This window comes from Heterodontus francisci, chromosome 11, assembly GCF_036365525.1.
Source record: "Heterodontus francisci isolate sHetFra1 chromosome 11, sHetFra1.hap1, whole genome shotgun sequence".
Taxonomy (NCBI): domain Eukaryota; kingdom Metazoa; phylum Chordata; class Chondrichthyes; order Heterodontiformes; family Heterodontidae; genus Heterodontus; species Heterodontus francisci.
The window spans coordinates 68,936,479-68,957,544 of record NC_090381.1 but is presented as its reverse complement, the minus strand read 5'-3'; the positions used below and the strand labels follow the sequence as shown (position 1 = coordinate 68,957,544).

Genomic DNA, 21,066 nt, shown 5'->3' with positions numbered 1-21,066 from the left:
ACTCCATAGTAGTAGCATTTTAGGTTATAGCTTCTAAGTTGATCTTATTGTTGTAAGATGGTTTTTGCTGATTTGTGATAGATTCAAGTGTCAGATGAAAATGATGTAATAATCCAGTGTGTAAAATGATGTCATCAAAACTCTGATTGGTATTCTAAGCCTGAAGTTGTATTATACTGTGTGCAAACTCCGCTTGTGTAAGACAGCTGTTTGGAGATGGTCTTTCACCTTTGCGCTTTTGTGTGCTTCATAGTCTCCAGCATTGAACTGCTATGTCTGCAATGATGCACACACAAAAGCACTTTAAATTAATTTGAAAATGGCAACTAAATTCAATTCTAAATTAGGTTAATTGTGTACTAATTTATAACTAAGGCCAAAAATACTCAGGAAATGTAAATGTTGAGTCACCCTGTTTTTTTAGACCTTGTAAGTATAGGGGAGTAGCTTTGGTATACCTTTTAACATACACAACAGACACACATGAATGATGATGGGAAATGAAAAGATATTGCACTAAGATGTAAATTCTGCTGATCAATTGCTTTATGAATTCTGTGCTGCACTTTGGAGGACATAATTATATTTTATAAGGTGGTACTTTTATTTAAATTATATTAGAAAAAATCTTTTATGACCAACTATCTCATGATTTTGTCAATCATCTCACAGCCTAAACAAAATTTACCATCTCAGCTTGGCTTAGTGGCAGCATTCTAGCTTCCGGGTCAGAAAATTATTGGTTGAAGCCCCTCTCCAGGACTTGAGCACATAATCTAAACTGACACTTCATTACAGTATTGAAGGAGTGCTGCATGTAATGGAAGAATCATCTTTCAGATAGGCATTAAACTGAGGCCCCAATTATTCAGCTGACCATAAACGAGCCCAAGGCAAGGGAGTTCTCCAAATGACCTGTCCAGCATTTAACCCGAAATCAACATTACCAGAAAACTGATTTAAGTAGCTATTACTAATTGTGAGACCAACTAAACTACATAAATGCAAGTTTCTTCTGAAAATTTATCAATAAGATCAACTTTACCTCAAACTGTTTTTAAATATAGAACTTTTTAAATATAATGGAGTCGCTTCCTCTTAGACAAACTGCAAAATCCATGGGGCTGGAATCAATTGAGCAGGAGACATTTCAAGTGCCAACAAGATGTCATTCAAACATATTTTACTGCTGTTAAATCAGCCATACATCTTTGACTCAGTTTGAAAGAAAAGGAGGTGGGGTGAACTAAAACATAAGGGCCTTGAAATTAAGTATTGAGATCAATTTTCTTTTATTCATTCATGGGATGTGAGTGTCACTGGCTAGGACAGCATTTATTGCCCATCCCTAATTGCCCTTGAGAAGGTGATGATGAGCCGCTTCCTTGAACCGCTGCTGTCTATATGATGTAGGTACACCCACAGTGCTATTAGGAAGGGAATTCCAGGATTTTGGCCCAGCGACAGTGAAGGAATGACGGTATAGTTCCGAGTCAAGTTGGTGTGTGGCTTGGAGGGGTGCTTGCAGGTGGTGGTGTTCCCATGCATCTGCTGCCCTTGTCCTTCTAGGTGGTAGAGGTTGCAGGTTTGGAAGATGCTCTCGAAGGAGCCTTGGTGAGTTGCTGCAGTGCATCTTGTAGATGGTACACACTGCTGCCACTGTGCATTGGTGGTGGAAGGAGTGAATGTTGAAGGTGATGAATGGGGTGCCAATCAAGCAGGCTGCTTTGTCCTGGATGGTGTCAAGCTTGAGTATTGTTGGAGCTGCACTCATCCAGGCAAGTATTCCATCATACTGACTTGTGCCTTGTAGATGGTGGACAGGCTTTGGAGAGTTAGGAGGTGAGTTACATGCTGCAGAATTCCCAGCTTGTGGCCTGCTCTTATAGCCACAGTACTTATATGGCTACTCCAGTTCAGTTTCTGGTCAACGTAACTCCCCAGCATGTTGATAGTGGGGTTTCAGCGATGGTAATGCCATTGAATTTTAAGGGAAGGTGGTTGGATTCTCTCTTGTTGGAGATGCTTATTGCCTGTCACTTGCGTGGTGTGAATGTAACTTGCCACTTATCATCCGAAGCCTAAATGTTGTCCAGGTCTTGCTGCATATGGGACTGATTCAGTATCTGGAATGGCACAGAACATTGTGCAATCATCAGCGAATATCCCCACTTCTGACCTTATGATGGAGGGAAGATCAAAGATGAAGCAGCTGAAGATGGTTGAGCCTAGGACACTACCCCGAGGAACTCCTGCTGTGATGTCCTGGAACTGAAATGATTGACCTACAACCACCAGAATCATCTTCCTTTGTGCTGGGTATGACTGCAGCCAGTGGAGAGTTTTCCCCCTGATTCCCATTGACTCCAGTTTTGCAAGGGCGTCTTGATGCCAACTGGGTCAAATGCTGCTTTGATGTCAAGGGCAGTCACTTTCACCTCACCTCTTGAGTTCAGCTCTTTTGTCCATACTTGGACCAAAGCTGTAATGAGGCCAGGAGCTGAGTGGCCCTGGCGGAACCCAAACTGAGCGTCACTGAGCATTTTATTGTTGAGTAGTGCCGCTTGATAGCACTGTCGATGACACCTTCCATCACTTTGCTGATGATTGAGCGTAGACTGATTGGGCAGTAATTGGCCGCATTAGAATTGTCCTGCTTTTTATGTACAGGACATACCTGGGCAATTTTCCACATTGTTGGGTAGATGCCAGTGTCATACGTGTACTGGAACAGCTTGGCCAGGGGCCTGGCCAATTCTGGAGCACAAGTCTTCAGTACTATTGCTGGAATGTTGTCAGGGCCTATAGCCTTTGCAGTATCCAGTACCTTCAGCCATTTCCTGATATCACATGGAGCGAATTGAATTGGCTGAAGACTGATATCAGTGTTGCTGTGGATCTCAGGAGGAGGCCAAGATGAATCATCCATTCAGCACTTCTGGCTGAAGATGGTTGCAAAATGCTTTTGCCTTGATGTGCTGTGCTCCCCCACCATTGAGGATGGGGATATTTGTGAAGCCTCCTCCTGTTAGTTTAATTGTCCACCACCATTCATGACTGCATGTGGCAAGACTGCAGAGCTTAGATCTGATCCGTTGGTTGTGAGATCACTTAGCTCTATCGCATGCTGCTTCTGCTGTTTGGCATGCATGTAGTCCTGTGTTGTAGCTTCACCAAGTTGACACCTCATTTTTAGGTATGCCTGTTGCTGCTCCTGGCATGCCCTCCTGCACTCTTCATTGAACCAGATTTGATCCCCCTGCTTAATGGTAATGGTAGAGTGGGGGATATGCCAGGCCATTTGATTGAATACAGTTCTGCTGCTGCTGATGGCCCATAGCGCCTCATGGATGCCCACTTTTGCATTGCTAGATCTGTTCCGAATCTATCCAATTTAGCACGGTGATAGTACCACACAACATGATGGAGGTATCCTTAATGTGAAGATGGGACTTTTTCCCCACAAGGACTGTGCGATGGGCACTCCTACCAATACTGTCAGGAATACAATAGAATCATAGAACAATAGAGTACAGGAGGCCATTCTATTCCTGCTGGTGCTTTCAAAGTGCAGTCCAGTTAATCCCACTCCCTGACTCCTTCCCGATACCCCTGCAATTTTTTTTCCTTCAAGTACTCGTCCAATTCACTTTGAAACTACTATTGAACCTGTTTCCAGTACCTTATCAGACAGTGCATTCCAAATCCTAACCACTTGTTACATACAAATGTTTTTCCTTATGTAGCCTCTGGTTCGTTTGCTAATCACCTTTAAATGTGTACCCACTGGTTTTTGACCCTTCTCCTTGTTTACTCTATCTAAGCCCTTCATGGTTTTAAACACCTGTATCAAATCTCCTTTTAGCCTCTCTGCTCTAAGAAAGAAAGTCTTGCATTTATATTGCACCTTTTAAAACCTCAGGACATTCCAAAGGGGCTTTGCAGCCAATGAAGTACTCGTGAAGTGTAGTCACTGTTGTAATATAGGAAACGCAGCAGCCAATTTGTGCTCAGCAAGTTTCCATTAAAAAATGTGATAATGACCAGATACTCTATTTTAGTGATGTTGATTGAGGGATAAATATTGTCTTCAAATATGCTCTTCAAAATAGTGCCGTGGGATCTTTGACATCCACCTGAGAGGGCATACAGGGCTTTGATTTAAATTCTTATCCGATGGCATCTTTGACAGTGCAGTGCTCTCGCAGCATTGCACTGGAGTGTCAGCCTAGATTTTTGTGCTCAAGTCTCTGGAGTGGTACAGCCCAAGCTTCTCATGGGTTCACGCCTCTGCTAAAATGATGGAGAGAGGATTTTTAGGCAAACATGTGTTTGTATGCTAGTATCCTACTGCATAATTTCAAGCCCAGAAAATTTGTCGGTAAAGTACAGTAATCCTTCCGATGGCTTAGTGATCTTATCCAATGGTTACATCAATCATAAGGAAGGTGTCAGGTTTGATTCTTAATCAGTTTTAACTAATCTCAGCTGGCCACCCTCAAGTGAGTAAGGGCAAAATCTATCAGGGTTCTCGCTTTTAATTGTTAATCAGTGATCCACGCTGTGTAGATAGTTAGATGGGGACCCGCGGTCAATTAGCCTGCTAATATTCACTATCAAGCCCTGGACTCCATACCTGTAGTAAGGGAATTGTTAATTGTTCCTATGGGGATAAAGGAAGAAGGTAACAAAACGTAACAACAGTCTTTATGCCTAGTTTATGGTTTGACCAGAAAAGGCTGGAGATGGGTAGAATGGTGGTTCTTCTTTCTATCATCAACCCACTTCTGGTTGGTATGGATTGTTAATTTTCATTTGAAGTGGCGGTATTCAAAATGTGCATGCCATAGTAGATTTCATACAATTAAGTTTGATTTGCCGAAACTCTCAAATTTAGGATCTTTCCAGTCTGTACATGTTAAACTCTGATGAGTTATTGCCTGGATTGAGCATTTATATTTGCTATTTTTATATCTTTCTTCATCTGAAAGGATATTTAAAAGAAAATAGTGCGACAAATTCTTAAAATTGTAATAAAAACATGAAATGCTGGAAATACTCAGCAGGTCTGGCAGTATCTGTGGAGAGAGAAGCAGAGTTAACCTTTCAGGTCAGTGACCCTTCATCAGAATTTCATCAGGTCACTGACCTGAAACATTAACTCTGCTTCTTTCTCCACAGATGCTGCCAGACCTGCTGAGTATTTCCAGCATTTCTTGTTTTTATTTCAGATTTCCAGCATCTGCAGTATTTGGCTTTTATCTTAAAATTGTAAACTGTTCTTGTTAGCAGCAACAGAGCAAAGCCTGATGCTTTGCACTTGCCAAATAATTTAACTAATCACAGGATAAAATAACAAGAGTATTACTATAAAACATTTAAGCAAATTGTACAATTGTTACACATTTGAATAACAAAGTATCTTAATTTTGCAGAGAAGCTACAGAGCTCACAAAGAGGAGACAAAGGAAAGAAGGGAATGAATTTAAAATTGTGCCAAATCGTCGCAATCTACATGGAGTTCAAAATACACTGGGTATCTAGTATTTTCTGTTTGCAAACATGTTGAATATTTGCAAGATAGGAATGTACAGCAATGAGAGAAGTGCTTTTAGTAATATTGGCCAGGACACCAGAAGAACCCTGCTCCTTTTCTTCAAATATTGTCATGGGATCTTTTACATCCATTTGAGAAGATAGATGGACCCTTGGTTTAATGTTTCGTTTGAAAGACGGCATCTCCAACAATATTCCCTCAGTACTGCACTGAAGTGTCAGCCTAGATTATGTGCTTAAATCTCTGGAGTAAGATTTGAACCTTTCACCTTTTGACTCTGAGGCGAGAGTGCTACCACAAAGTCACGGCAGACACCTGACACTTGCATTATTCTGCTGTCAAGGCTGTATATTTTAACTTGGTATTGTTGATGGTGGAATTATTAAGATTTTGTTTTTTTTTAATGTTAGTTGCAGAAATGAAAAATAAATTACTGCTCATATCCCATTTTGTAGATTGGCTGTGTCTATCAGTGATCTGGGCAAGGACAGAGAGTTGAGGGAGCTATCCTAAATGTCTTGAGGGAAGAAATAATTGATTGTAAAACTTTCTGTCTTCAAGAGAAATTAGGGAACACCAAAATTACAAATTAAAAATAAGTTCCTTTTACATCTCTCTACTCCCTGTCCAATTCCCTCACCTTTTTTCTTGCCCTCTTTTGAAAGTGGTGGCTGATGCAGTTGTGCAGTTCCATAGGTTTTGATAAAACCCTAGCTCCTCACACAAGTAAATATTTTTCATTTGTGAGCCTGGACAGTGGATGTTGGCAGGTTTTCTGACCATGGGGATGGGGAGCCCAATCCTGCTGTCAACTGATACCTACAAACAAGTTATTTCTCAGGGGAAGGTGACTTGATGATCAGGAGCAGGAATGAAGGCTTTTTTTTTCTACAATTCTCCCAGCTAAGGCCAGGTCATATAAATAAATTCCAGTGACCCACTGTGCCTGAGGTAAGATTAGCTAACTCAGCATATGGCATGATTGGATCTGGAGTGTTACTATTTTTAACCTTTATACTATCAAGGATGGTAGTCAATAGTCTTAAATGTGCGCTGACTCAATTATGTCAGTTCTTATTGGGGAGAGGAATTTATACTATGCTCCTGATAAAGTTACACAAAATCTGATTATTTTACCAGAATCATAGGAATATGTAAATGAAGCTCAGTTACATATCATTACATGAAATCTACAGAACAGAAACAGGCCATTCAGACCAACTGGTCTATGCCTGTGTTTATGCTCCACATGAGCCTCCTTGCACCTCTCTGCACCTAACTCTATAAGAATATCCTTCTATTCCTTTCCTTATGTGCTTATTTAGTTTCTTCTACAAAATATAAATGTTCCCATTAGTAGTTCTTATGGATTTTATGCCTTTGTTTTTTATTGTAGTGCATTCACTTTAATATGGAGTGGCTTTATCTTATCCCATGAGTTGGCCTGGAATTAATATTGTAACCAGTCAGTTTGTGTCAAATTGCTACATTGGAATAACTGTTGTGGACCTATTGTCCCTGCCAGACTGACATATTTGAACATCTTTAATAAGAAAATGGAAAATCTCATGCAAAGTAGAGTCATGGAATCATTTACGACACAGAAGAAGGCCATTCGGCTCATTGAGCCCATGCCGCCTCTCCGCAGAGAAATTCAGTCAGTCCCAATCGCCTGTTCAATCCCTGTAGCCCTGCAAGTTTATTTCCATCAAGTGCCCATCCAATTTCCTTTTGAAAATTATTGATTATTTTCACTTCCACCACCCTCATGGGCAGCGAGTTCCAGTTTATTACCACCTGCATAAAAAAGTTCTTCCTCACCTTCCCCCTGCATCTCTTGCTCAAAACCTTCAATCTGTGTCCCCTAGTCCTTGTACTATCAGTTAATGGGAACAGTTTTTCCTTGTCTAACTTATCTAAGCCTGTCATAATCTTCTACACTTCTGTCAAATCTCCCCTCAATCTCCTTTTCTCCAAGGAGAACAGCCCCAGCCTTTCCAAACTAACCTTGTAACTAAAATCCCCCATCCATGGAACCATTCTGGTAAATCTCCTCTGCACCCTCTCAAGGACCTTTACATCCTTCCTAAAGTGTGGTGACCAGAACTGAATGCAGTACTCTAGTTGTGGCCTAACCAGATCTTTATAAAGGTCCAGCATAACTTCCCTGCTTTTATACACAATGCCTCTATTTATGAAGCCCAAGATTCCATATGCTTTGCTAACCACTCTCTCAATATGTCCTGCCTCCTTCAAAGATCGATGCACATGCACCCCCAGGTCCCTCTGTCCCTGCACACTCTTGAGAACGGTGCCATTAAGTCTACATTGCCTCACCCCATCACTTCTGTGGATATAGTAATTTACAGTTGTTTGCAATCTACATGATGCTTGGAATTATAACTCCATCGCAAGTTTGTAGAGATATTTTGTGATCTTACAAGTGCCGTTCCCATCGCCTACCCGCTCCTGCTGCTATTTTACCAGTGGCAGAGGAGGTGGCAAACGGCCTGCCCGGCCAATTAAGGCCCTTAAATGGCCAATTAATTGCCACTTAAGGGCCTCCTCCCATCGTCGCTGATGTATTACCAGCGGCGGATGGGAACTTCAGCACCTGAGGAGGCTGCCCAGTAATACCTGACGGCCTCCTTGCAGACTGGTGGGGAGGGTGGGGGGGGGGCACCCTCTTCATCAGGCCCCACGGAAGGGACTCCCCAGTAGCATGGGCCACCCCTGCTAGAACTACACCCCCCCCGCCCCCTCCCCCTTGCCGGGGCCTGGCTGATTGTCCCTGGCAAGGCCCGACCCCCCCACTCACCTTTTCCGGGGCTGTCTCCGTTGTTGCTGGTTCTGGCTGGGTGCAGTCCCAGCAGTGGCCATCACTCCCGGTGACGCTGCTGGGACTGAGGAGCTGTCGGCTCTCTGATTGACTGCCAGCTCTTGGAGGCAGGACTTCCTGCCTCAGACGGGTGGAAGTCCCATCCGAGGCCAATTAAGGGCCTGAGCCATGTAAAATTGCTGCGTGGCCTCCAGACCCAGCTGAGGCGGGCTTGCCCCCGACATTTTAGCCAGTGGGTAGGGCCACCGCCACAACATAAAATTCTAGCCAAGGTGTCTGATCTCGTAGGAAAAGCCAGTCCTTGTTAGAAAGGATCTGTGACATTAGAACTTCTTTCATGAAGATCTGCAAAGATTCAAAATATACTGTTGTTTGTTCTGATTAGAAAATATGGGATGCCATTGGGCCTCATTTACTTACATAAATCTATTTAAATGATCTGAATACTGAAACCAACCCTAAGCTGGTCAAATTTGTTGACACAAAAGTAGGGAGGCAATAGAAACAAAAGGTGCAGGAAAAGATTGGCAAAAAGACATGGATTGGCTACGCAATTCGGCAGACTTACGGCAAATTACATTTATCTCAATGTTAAGGTTAAAGTTTTATGTGTTGAAAAATAGGAAGACAAAATTGAATTATCATTGAGACATAGATTAAAACTTGGGAGTAATAGCAAACATATGACAGTGGCCAAACTTGGACGTATATTGTGTTCAATTTTGGTTATTGCACTATACCACTAAATAAATAAACTTGTAATAAAGGGGTTAAGTAACAATTAGCTAGTTTGATTACAATTGTAAAGGGAAAAAGGACAAATTAAAGATTATTAAGCCTTATTCTAGAAGGAAGGTTGTTGGAGGGACCTTATCACATTATGTATTACCAAGTATTTACAACACAGAGGTCCTTGCTAGTGTTTATGCTCCACAAGAGCCTCCCCCCATCCCTCTTCATCTAACCTCTTCAACATATCCTTCTATTCCTTTCTCCCTCGTGTGCTTCTCTAGCTCCCTCTTGAATGCATCTATGTTATTTGCCTCAACTACTTCTTGTGATAGTGGGTTCCACATTCTAACATCTCTCTTGGTAAAGAATGTAACATACTAAATGGTATGGATAAAATAAACAACAACAAATAAGCAGGGTAACAGAAGCAAAAATATTGGGGTTCTTAAATATAATTAGGCACCATGATGGGAGAGTTAAATGGGTTGTCTATTTAAGACAGAAATAAGGAGAAATTTTTTCTCTGAGGGAGTCTTTGGAACTCTCTTCCCCAAAAGGCGGTGGAAGCAGAGTCTTTGAATATTTTTAAGGCAGAGGTAGATAGATTCTTGCTAAACAAGGGGGTGAAAGGTTATGGGGGGGGGGTGGTTAGGCGGCAATGTGGAGTCGGGTTTACGATCAGATCAGCCATGATCTTATTGAATAGTGGAGCAGGCTCAAAGGGCCGGGTGGTCTACTCCTGCTCCTAATTCGTATGTACGTATGTATGTTCGTATGAACTTGGATCATCCAAAGTGCCCTTTTCTCATTTCTGAATTCTTGTTTTGGGTCTGTAAGGAAGCTTTGATTGTTCTTCCTGCTTTTAGTACATACTTTATTAATTAGATGAGCAATTACAAATACAGAGAGGCATATGTCAGGGCATTTCTGCTGCCTGAAGGAGAGAAAAGGAGCAGCATAGCTTTGTAGAAACCGTGCAACCTGAAGTGAGTGTTAAAGTTCTGTTTTGTAGTGGTGTATTGCCAGTATTGTAATGCATCCAAGAAACACAAAGCATTCTTCTTCTTCTTTGGCCTCCTTGTCTCGAGAGACAATGGGTAGGCGCCTGGAGGGGGTCAGTGATTTGTGAAGCAGCGCCTGGAGTGGCTATAAAAGCCAATTCTAGAGTGACAGACTCTTCCACAGGTGCTGCAGATAAAATTGGTTGTCGGGGCTGTTAGACAGTTGGCTCTCTCCTTGGACTTCTGTCTTTTTTTCTGCCAACTGCTAAGTCTCTTTGACTCGCCACACTTTAGCCCCGCCTTTATGGCTACCCGCCAGCTCTGGCGATCGCTGGCAACTGACTCCCACGACTTGTGATCAATGTCACAGGACTTCATGTCACGTTTGCAGACGTCTTTAAAGCGGAGACGTGGACGGCCGGTGGGTCTGATACCAGTGATGAGCTCGCTGCACAATGTGTCCTTGGGGATCCTGCCACCTTCCATGCGGCTCACATGGCCAAGCCATCTCAAACGGCGCTGGCTCAGTAGGGTGTATATGCTGAGGATTTTGGCCGCCTCGAGGACTTCTGTGTTGGAGATACGGTCCTGCCACTTAATGCCGAGGATTCTCCGGAAGCAGCGAAGATGGAATGAATTGAGACGTCGCTCTTGGCTGGCATACGTTGTCCAGGCCTCGCTGCCATAGAGCAAAGTACTGAGGACACAGGCTTGATACACTCGGACTTTTGTGTTCCGTGTCAGTGCGCCATTTTCCCACACTCTCTTGGCCAGTCTGGACATAGCAGTGGAAGCTTTTCCCATGCACTTGTTGATTTCTGCATCGAGAGACAGGTTACTGGTGATAGTTGAGCCTAGGTAGGTGAACTCTTGAACCACTTCCAGAGCGTGGTCGCCAATATTGATGGATGGAGCATTTCTGACGTCCTGTCCCATGATGTTCGTTTTCTTGAGACTGATGGTTAGGCCAAATTCGTTGCAGGCAGCCGCAATCCTGTCGATGAGTCTCTGCAGACACTCTTCAGTGTGAGATGTTAATGCAGCATCGTCAGCAAAGAGGAGTTCCCTGATGAGGACTTTCCGTACTTTGGTCTTCGCTCTTAGACGGGCAAACTTGAACAACCTGCCACCAGATTGTGTGTGGAGGAAAATTCCTTCTTCTGAAGACTTGAACGCATGTGAGAGCAGCAGGGAGCAGAAGATCCCAAACAGTGTAGGTGCGAGAACACAGCCCTGTTTCACGCCACTCAGGATAGGAAAGGGGTCTGATGAGGCGCCGCTATGCTGAATTGTGCCTTTCATATTGTCATGGAATGAGGTGATGATACTTAGTAGCTTTGGTGGACATCCGATCTTTTCTAGTTGTCTGAAGAGACCACGTCTGCTGACGAGGTCAAAGGCTTTGGTGAGATCAATGAAAGCAACGTAGAGGGGCATCTGTTGTTCATGGCATTTCTCCTGTAGCTGGCAGTATTGTACTGCATCCAAGAAACACAAAGCATTACATTTTGAAAAACACCATTAATCTTCCCCATAGGTCAAAAGTCTCATTATACATGTCTTGATATGCATCCTGAGTACATATAATACCTGAATTCCACAAATGGTTACGTGCATTTTTGATGGCTACTTTGGGAGCTGAGAGGACCATTCAGTAATGTTTTATATTACAGAATTGTACTGATGCATGTAGCTTTATAGAGACCACTGTGGATAATTTGTTACTATAAACAGAGAGGTCATAAACTAAAGGACAGTAATTTAATTTTGGGGACTAAATTAAGATATCACAAAATAGAAAGCTGCTATTTGTGTTCCTGTTGGCATAGAAGATACATCAGTGCATGGAAGGTACATTATTTGTACAACAGAGATACTTATTTTTCTCAGCTGCTACATCCTATAATACAATGGAGAACCAGGCTGAATATAGAAGGTTCAGAGGGGAAGTAACGAGGCAGATAAGAGAAGCAAAAAAGGAGTATGAAAAGAGACTGGTGGCTAACATGAAAGGGAATCCCAAAGTCTTCTATAGGCAAATAAATAGTAAAAAGGTGGTAAAAGGAGGAGTGGGGCCAATTAGGGACCAAAAAGGGTATTTACACATGGAGGCAGGGGGAACAGCTGAGGTGCTAAATTATTAGTTTGCATCTGTATTTACTAAGGAAGGAGATGCTACCCAGGCCACGGTGAAAGAGTAGGTAATTAATACACTGGAAGGATTTAAAATTGATGAGGTGGTATGAGATAAGCTGTCTATACTTAAAGTTGATAAAACATCAGGACCAGATGAGTTGCATGCAAGGATACTGAGGGAAGAGAGAGTTGAAATTGCGGAAGCACTAGCCATAATTTTCCAGTCTTCCTTAGACTCATGTAGTGGCAGAGGACCGGAGAATTGCAAACGTTACACCCTTGTTCAAAAAAGGGTGTAAAGATGGCACTGCTGTTGATGTGGTGTCCATGGATTTCCAGAAGGCATTTAATACACTGCCACACAACAGACTTGTAAGCAAAGTTATAGCTCATGGAATAAAAGGGACAGTAGCAACATGGATACAAAATGGCTGTGTGACAGGAAACTGAGTAGTGGTTAATGGATGTTTTTTGGGCTGGAGGAAGATTTATAGTGGAGTTCTCCAGGGATCAGTGTTGGGACCCTTGCTTTTCCTGATATATATTAATGACCTAGACTTTGGTGTACTGGGCACAATTTCAAAGTTTGCGGATGATACAAAACTTGGAAGCATTGTGAATTGTGTGGAGGATAGTGTAAAACTTCAAAAGGACATAAACAGATTGGTGGCATGGGTGGAGAAGTGGCAGATGAAATTTAATGCGGAGAAGTGTGAAGTGATTCATTTTGGATGGAAGAATGCAGAGAAACAATATAGAATAATATACAATTCTAAAGGAGGTGCAAGAGCAGAGGGATGTGGGTGTTTGTGTGCATAAATCATTGAAGGTGGCAGGACAGGTTGAGAGAGCGATTAATAAAGTGTACAGTTTCCTTGGCTTTAATAATAGGGGCATAGAGTACAAGAACATAGAGGTTATGTTGAACTTGTATAAGACACTACTTCGGCCTCAGCTGGAGTATTATATCCAGTTCTGGGCGCCGCACTTTAGGAAAGATGTGAAAGCATTGGAGAAAGCGCAGAAAAGATTCACAAGAATGGTTCCAGGGATGAGGAACATCAGTTATGAAGATAGATTGGAGAAGTTGGGACTGTTTTCCTTAGAGAAGAGAAGGCTGAAAGGTGATTTGTTAGAGGAATTCAAAATCATTAGGGGTTTAGATATAGGGTGAAACTGTTCCCACTCGTGGAAGGATCGAGAACGAGAGGGCACAGATTTAAAATAATTTGGCAAGAGAAACAAAAGCGACATGAGGAAAAACCTTTTCACAGAACGAGTGGATGAAGTCTGGAATGCACTTCCTGAGAATGTGGTGCAGGCAGGTTCAATCAAGGCATTCAAAAGGGAATTAGACTATTATCTGAAAAGGAAGAATGTGCAGGGATATAGGGAGAAGGCAGGGGAATGACACTAGGTGAATTGCTCATTCAGAGAGCTGGTGCAAACACGATCGTCTGAATGGCCTCCTATGCTGTAATAATTCTGTGATTCTATTTATTTTGTACATAGGATAGGGGTTTTTAAATTAAATTAATGTATTTCTTTGTTAATCAACTAATTTATGGGGCAACTGTTTGTATGTTTTTCTGCTAGTAGATTTGAGACTTAGTGCATATGACAGACCAATAACTTATCGTTTAAAGAAGCAAGTATTAGTCTTTATCACTGGATCAGCCACTAGCCAGACAGTAGTAGCTATGTACAAATTGATTTTTCTTCCCCAGTGTATACCGAGTTCGAAAGCAAAATCCTGTGATAAAAATATAAATGCTGGAAACACAGGCAGCATCTGTGGAGAGAGAAACAGAGTTAACATTTCAGGTCAATGATCTTTCATCAAAACTGGAAACGGTTAGAGATATAACCTGTTTTAAGCAAGTAACGAGGCAAGGAACAGAAGGGAGAGGCACTTCCTGTAAGGACTCTACCATTTTCCCAGTTTGTCTGTCTCTGTCGCATCTTATCTACCTTCCATACCAGTGCTTTCAATATATTTTCATTTTTCCTCAACTGAGGGGTCCCCCCACTGTGGTTGACAGGGCCCTCGACCGTGTGCGTTTCATTTCCTGCACTTCTGCTTTCACCCCCTCCCCTCCCTCCCAGAACCACAGTAGGGGTCCCCTTGTCCTCACCTTCCACCCCACCAGCATCCACATTCAATGGGTCATCCTCTGTCATGTCCTCCACCTCCAGCGTGAAGCCATCACCAAACACATCTTCTCCCCTCTCATTTCAGCATTCCGAAGGGCCTGTTCTCTCCGCAACACCTTGTCCACTCTTCAATCACACCCAACACTTCCTGCCCCTCCCCACAGCACCTTCCCATGCAAGTGTAATTTAATTCCTCCTCACTGTCCAATGCCCCAAACACTGCTGCATGTGAAACAGTGATTTACTTGTACTTTTTTTTAGATTAGAGATACAGCACTGAAACAGGCCCTTCGGCCCACCGAGTCTGTGCCGAACATCAACCACCCATTTATACTAATCTTACACTAATCCCATATTCCTACCAAACATCCCCACCTGTCCCTATATTTCCCTACCACCTACCTATACTAGTGACAATTTATAATGGCCAATTTACCTATCAACCTGCAAGTCTTTTGGCTTGTGGGAGGAAACCGGAGCACCCGGAGAAAACCCACGCAGACACAGGGAGAACTTGCAAACTCCACACAGGCAGTACCCGGAATCGAACCCGGGTCCCTGGAGCTGTGAGGCTGCGGTGCTAACCACTGCGCCACTGTGCCGCCCCTTCTTTCAGTTTAGTATGCTGTAATCGCTGCTCACAATGTGGTCCCCTCTACACTGGGGAGACCAAATGTAGATTGGGTAACTGCTTTGCACGGCAACTCCATTCAGGCCACAAATGTGACCCTGAGCTTCCAGTCCCATCTCATTTTAATTCTCTGCCCTACTCCCACTCTATTTGTGTCTATTTAGAGGGAGCTCAAGTGAATGCCCAGTTAATGCCCACCACCTGTGTATAATTAAACATAATTAATGTACAATTAACATGTAAGACAGAGCTGGTGGGCAGCCATAAAGACGGGGCTAAACTGTGGCGAGTCGAAGAGACTTAGTAGTTGGCAGGAAAAAAGACAGAGGCGCAAGGGGAGAGCCAACTGTGCAACAGCCCCGACAAACAAATTTCTCTGCAGCACCTGTGGAAGAGCCTGTCACTCTAGAATTGGCCTTTATAGCCACTCCAGGCGCTGCTTCACAAACCACTGACCACCTCCAGGCGCATATCCATTGTCTCTCGAGATAAGGAGGCCAAAGAAGAAGAACTCCCACTCTGACCTCCTCTCTATCCTTGGCCTCCCACACAATTCCAATGAAGCTGAAGGAACATTACCTCATCTTTCGATTAGGCACTTTACAGTCTTCCGGAATCAACATTAAGTTCAGCAATGTCAGATCATAACCTCTCCCCCATTTTATGGGGGTAGAAATAGCAGTTATTGGTGATGACTCTGCTGTTTCCCATTCACGCTTCCTGTAGATCCATATTTTGTTTCGTTACTTGTTCATTACTACCTCCTTTTTGTCTTGCACCATTGTCCCTTTTCTCATTTAATCTGTCCTGTCTTCCACCCTATCACAGACCTTCCCTTTTCCTCCCGCTCCTCCTTTTGCAGCCTCTTTACTTGCTAAAAACCTGTTAAATCTCTACTTTATTTCCCAAGTCTGATGAAAGATCATCGATTTGAAGCACTAACTCTGTTTCTCTCTCCACAGATACTGCCTGACCTGCTGAGTGTTTATGGCATTTTCTGTTTTTATATTAAATTCACTTTTTTTTTGAATTTGTTGAGAACTGAATTTCTTTGTAATGTTTTTACTTCATTTTACCACACACTATTCAGTATATTAATATGTACACAAGCTTATTTTTCTCCTTATAGACATTTCTAAATCTATTTTAAATAATGGGTTCAGTACTTGCTTAGCAACGTCAGAGAGCCTAGATTGAAGTAAGTAATGGTCAAATTCTCATACAAAGAAATTACGAACTGAAAGATTTTACTGACATCAATATAGCTGCTGAAGCCATGCAGTTCAATGTACAGAGAGACTTTTAGGGAAGAGAAAATGTGATGGAAGTAAAAAGAAAAGGAAAGGGAAACAGAAAAAGAGAGAAGAGGCTGAGAAAAATTGACCTCAATGGTAGCAGCAAATCAACAACATAGAAAAACCATAGAACCATAGAAAAATTATGGCACAGAAGGAGGCCATTCAGCCCATCGTATCTGCATGGCCAAAAAACTAGTCGCCCAATCTAACCCCACCTTCCAACACCTGGTCCGTAGCCTTGCAAGTTACAGCACTTCAGGTGCATGTTCAGGTACCTCGTAAAAGAGTTGAGGGTTTCTGCCTCCACCACTGTTCTTGGCAGTGAATTCTAGACACCCACCAACCTCTGGGTGAAAAAGTTTTTCCCCATGTCCCTTCTAATCCTTCTACCAGTCACCTTAAATCTGTGCCCCCGGTAATTGACCTCTCTGCTAGGGGAAACAGGTCCTTCCTATCAACTCTATCTAGGCCCTTCATAATTTTGTACACGTCAATTAAGTCACCCCTGAGCCTCCTCTGTTCTAAGGTAAACAATCCTAGCCGATCCAATCTTTCCTCATAGCTGCAACTTTCAAGCCCTGGCAACATTCTTGTACATCTCCTCTGTACTCTCCAGAGCAATTACATCCTTCCTGTCATGTGGTGACCGGAACTGTATGCAATACTCCAGCTGTGGCCTAACCAGCGTTTTATACAGTTTCAGCATTACATCCCTGCTTTTGTATTCTATATCTTGACCAATAAAGAAAAGCATTCCATATGTCTTCTTCACAACTCTTCCTGTCCTGCCACCTTCAGGGACCTGTGGATATGCACTCCAAGGTCTCTTACTTCTTCTACCTCTCTCAATATTCTCCCATTTATTGTGCATTCAGAGAAAGAATTTGTAGCCAGCTGGCAGAAATATGTGAGATCATTTCAAGAGGACAGAGGGATCAGTATAAAGGGAGAGAGTTCAGAGCCAATTTCTCAAAGACAGAGGAAAACAGAAATGAAACATTTAGAAACCAATAATCTGATACCAAATGAAAAAGGAAATCAGAAAGTTTCAGCTAGAGCAATATTGTAGTGAAACAGTGGCAAAGAAACACTCACTGTATGTTATTGTATGAGAATATTTTTCCTTCAGTAAATTTTACAAGAATAAATAATAATTTAGATGACACAGAACATCAGGGCATGTAATTAGCATGTCTCTAAATGATTCAAGATCAATTTATGTTAACTTATCATTATATAGGTCCTTACTTTAATCCACGTCAGCGGATTCCACGCGACCTAGCAATGTGTGTGACACCAAGTGGACAGTTCTACTGTTCCATGTGTAATATTGGGGCCAGTGAGGAACAAGAATTTCGGCTTCACCTTGAAAGCAAACTGCATAAGAGCAAGGTGTCAGAACAGCGGTACCGCAATGAGATGGAAAACCTTGGCTATGCATGAAGCTTTGGAAATACGTGCATCTTGAAACTTTAGGAGAATGATTATAATTGTCTGTTAATGGCACATTCACAATTTCTGTATAGAAAGTTAAAAGACTTGATAATTAAGAAAAAATCATAGAATCATTGTTTTTTTATTTGTACAGAAGTTTGTTTAATGTCAATGTACTTTGTATTCTCTTAATATTTTAATTTAATATTGCTACTTTGTGTATAGAGAACCTCAGTTTGTTGCTAAGATTTGTCCCTTAAAAGGATGATTGTGTAACTGGTCACATGCTGCTTCTGCAAATGATTTAGAAGCATTTAAGTGATTTAATAATTGTTTCATAACAATATTTTCCAACAAAAAGTTCAGCTTTTGTGCAATTTTAATGTAATTCTAATTTAGTCCCTATAATATTCTATTTATTTTGATTCACAGTCTATAATAGCCATCTGAAGTTGATCCAAAAGGTGATATCCTAATAAATGTTCAACTCTGAATCATTCATTTATTGTTGAATGATCTTTATAAAGAGAGTTTCACCATCAGGCTCCCTGTAGAAAAAATAGATATAAAAATTACAATAATATATTAATACCTGTTTGCTGTGTCTACTTCAGCTAATTTTAAAGATATTTTTGTTTAAAAAAACATGCTAATTACATCATTGTGGGGAGGTACAGGCTCGGAAGAGTTAATGAGCTTGATGATGTGATGTTAGAAAATTAACAAAATTGAAGCATCCCTGGGTATGTCTCTAATATATATGCACATATATATGTATATGCTATATATATATAAAATATATAATTTATTTATATATATGTAAAATTGAGCTCCCTCAATTGGGGTCAGTATTTTAGCCACTAATGGCATTGTCAGCATGCACTATTTAAAGTCAACAACAGAAAAGTTAAAGGATATTAGTGTTATTCTTGTGAATCTTGAAACTGCTTGATTTTTTTTGAAAAGGATCCTAATGGTGATATCCTTTTAAGACTGGTTTCACTGTACCAAATCTTATGAAAATAATCCACCGAAGTGTAATTTAAAAAAGAAGCAAAGGTCAAAATTATGGGTAAGTTATAGATGCTGCTGTTTTGAAAGCTGGTCAGTTCAAATTTCAGCATTTGATGGATAAAATCCTTTCCAAACCTGAGCTAGATGACTGACTGACAGTGCTTGGAGTGATTCGAGGTAAGTCTGTGAATTACAAAGTGAAAAATAATATAAATTGTTAAACTTAGTATAGCCAAGATAAAGGGTATATTTGTGTAGGATATACTGCAAGTTTAGTGGTGGAATGTGATTATTTTCATGAACTCCATGCTACTTGTTTTATATTCTATGACCTCTATATGCCCCTTTTCACTGGCCTGCCAAGGCTACATTTAAGAATATTTATTGCAGGACCTTTTAATAAATACCTTTATGAATGAATGTTCATTTTCAAATTCTGGTTTATTTTTTATAATTTTTTTACAGATGTAAAATTGTGCTGAATTTTTCTATCATTGTTATATTTTTCTCTGCATTGGATTTAACGTGAAAGATAATGATCTGTTTTGGTGTCTACGTTTTAAGAGATAATCAAATTGAGCCTTTTAGGTTCATAGAAAAGATGTTGATACTAAAAAAGTGCATTTATACATTTATGGTTCAAACTGTGTCCACTGCATGATTGTATTTATTTGGAATTTTAGTTGTAGCCAGAGATACAATCTATAGGCTAACATTTCCATTTTAAACATGGATTTACTTCAGGTCTTACTTCTGGTATTCTGTCTGATTAAAATTCAATTCAACAAGAATAGTTGCAAAATTTCACATAGAAGGGGCATAAAATAAATTTAAAAGCCAGTGGCTTTTTGATGCTGACTTTTTGATTTATAAGATATATATATATCTAATATATATATTTCACTATATGTATTTTTTTCATAGTTTACCATGCTAAATTGCAGAAATACGAGACTGAATTACCTGAACTCACCAAGAATGAATTACCTGAACATACCTTTGCAATTGTTTTTATTTCACAGAGCTTTATAATATGCTTCTCAAGAATTTTAATTTATGGAATAAAATAATTTCTTGATTTTTTTTTAATAACATTTATTTGTGGTTCTATTTCATACTAATGTCAAAACAATGCAAAAACAAAACAGAAATGTCATTGTGAGTGGTTATTGATAATTTTTGTCCTCAAATTAATGCGTAAGTACTTCCTTATCTCTAAGTGAAGAAGCAAAAGTCCAGAATCAATATCCTTTCCTACATCTCTATATTCAACCCAAGCTAACCGTACTCCATAGACAATATGTCCTCTCCATAGCCCCATCTGCACAGGAACAATCACATCTGATGGAGTATTTGATCAGTCCAATCAAGAAGTATTTGATCAGTCCAATCAAAAACTATCCCCACAGCCTCCAATGCTAATCCCATTCCCAATCTGTACTCCTGAGGTAGATAGATTCTTGTTAGGCAAGGGAATCAAAGGTTAACTGGGGTAGATGGGACAGTAGAATTTGAGACACAAACAGATCAGCCATGATCTTATTGAATGGCAGAGCAGGCTCGAGGGGCCAAATGGCCTACCTCTGCTCCTAATTCTTATGTTCAAATGTCCGTTCCTTTTTAAAGGAATTATTGGCACAGCTTTAAGTAATTTTGCTTGAAGACTGTTTCACATATCTATTATTTGGGAAAGGGAGAAATCTTATAATCTTACGGTAATCTTAAATTCACCTACTTATATCTTCAAGTTCTGCACTAAATCCAAGATAAATAACAAGATTGTGTCGACATCATCTGTTACTTTGGCATTTTAAAGACCTTTCTCATATCATCCTTAAACATTTTTACTAACAAAAATGTTTAGTTCCATGAGTTTTTCCTTATAACTTAGAGCTTTAAGTCTCGGAATCATCAAATGCATCCCGGATCTGTGTGATCCAAAGTTGGTATTCTGGCAACAGCTAGTTGGGCTGTGTGATGTCTGGATAGTGTTATGACCAGGTGAGAAGGGATCTAGGGGTTCCCTCTCAGCCTTTGCCTGGTTTAACCATAACAGGGTTTAATTTTAAAAACACAGTATTTTAGCTCCCCCTCAGTGAATCCTTGGTCACCACTTTCCAATTGTAAGGCAAAGAAATCAATCAAGACAGGTTTTCTTAGATTTAAACAAGAAAGGTGGAAGTTAATTAATCTTGAACTCTAATCCAGTTAATACTACGAATATGCGACGTGACCACGCTAGCCTGCATACGTGATAAACACACACACAG

The 21,066-nt window shown here is 41.0% G+C and overlaps 1 protein-coding gene across 1 annotated transcript in view; it reads left to right on the top strand.

Annotated features, from left to right (window-relative positions):
- The window catches only part of zmat3 (zinc finger, matrin-type 3), a 72,528-nt gene extending 52,700 nt beyond the window's left edge, over positions 1–19,828 (top strand). Inside the window, exons 5-6 of the mRNA XM_068041659.1 lie at positions 5,436–5,536; positions 17,589–19,828. Coding sequence (XP_067897760.1) covers positions 5,436–5,536; positions 17,589–17,791 — 304 coding nt within the window. The 3' untranslated portion in view covers positions 17,792–19,828. The remainder of the gene's footprint in view (positions 1–5,435; positions 5,537–17,588) is intronic.
- The last annotated feature ends 1,238 nt before the right edge of the window (positions 19,829–21,066 follow it).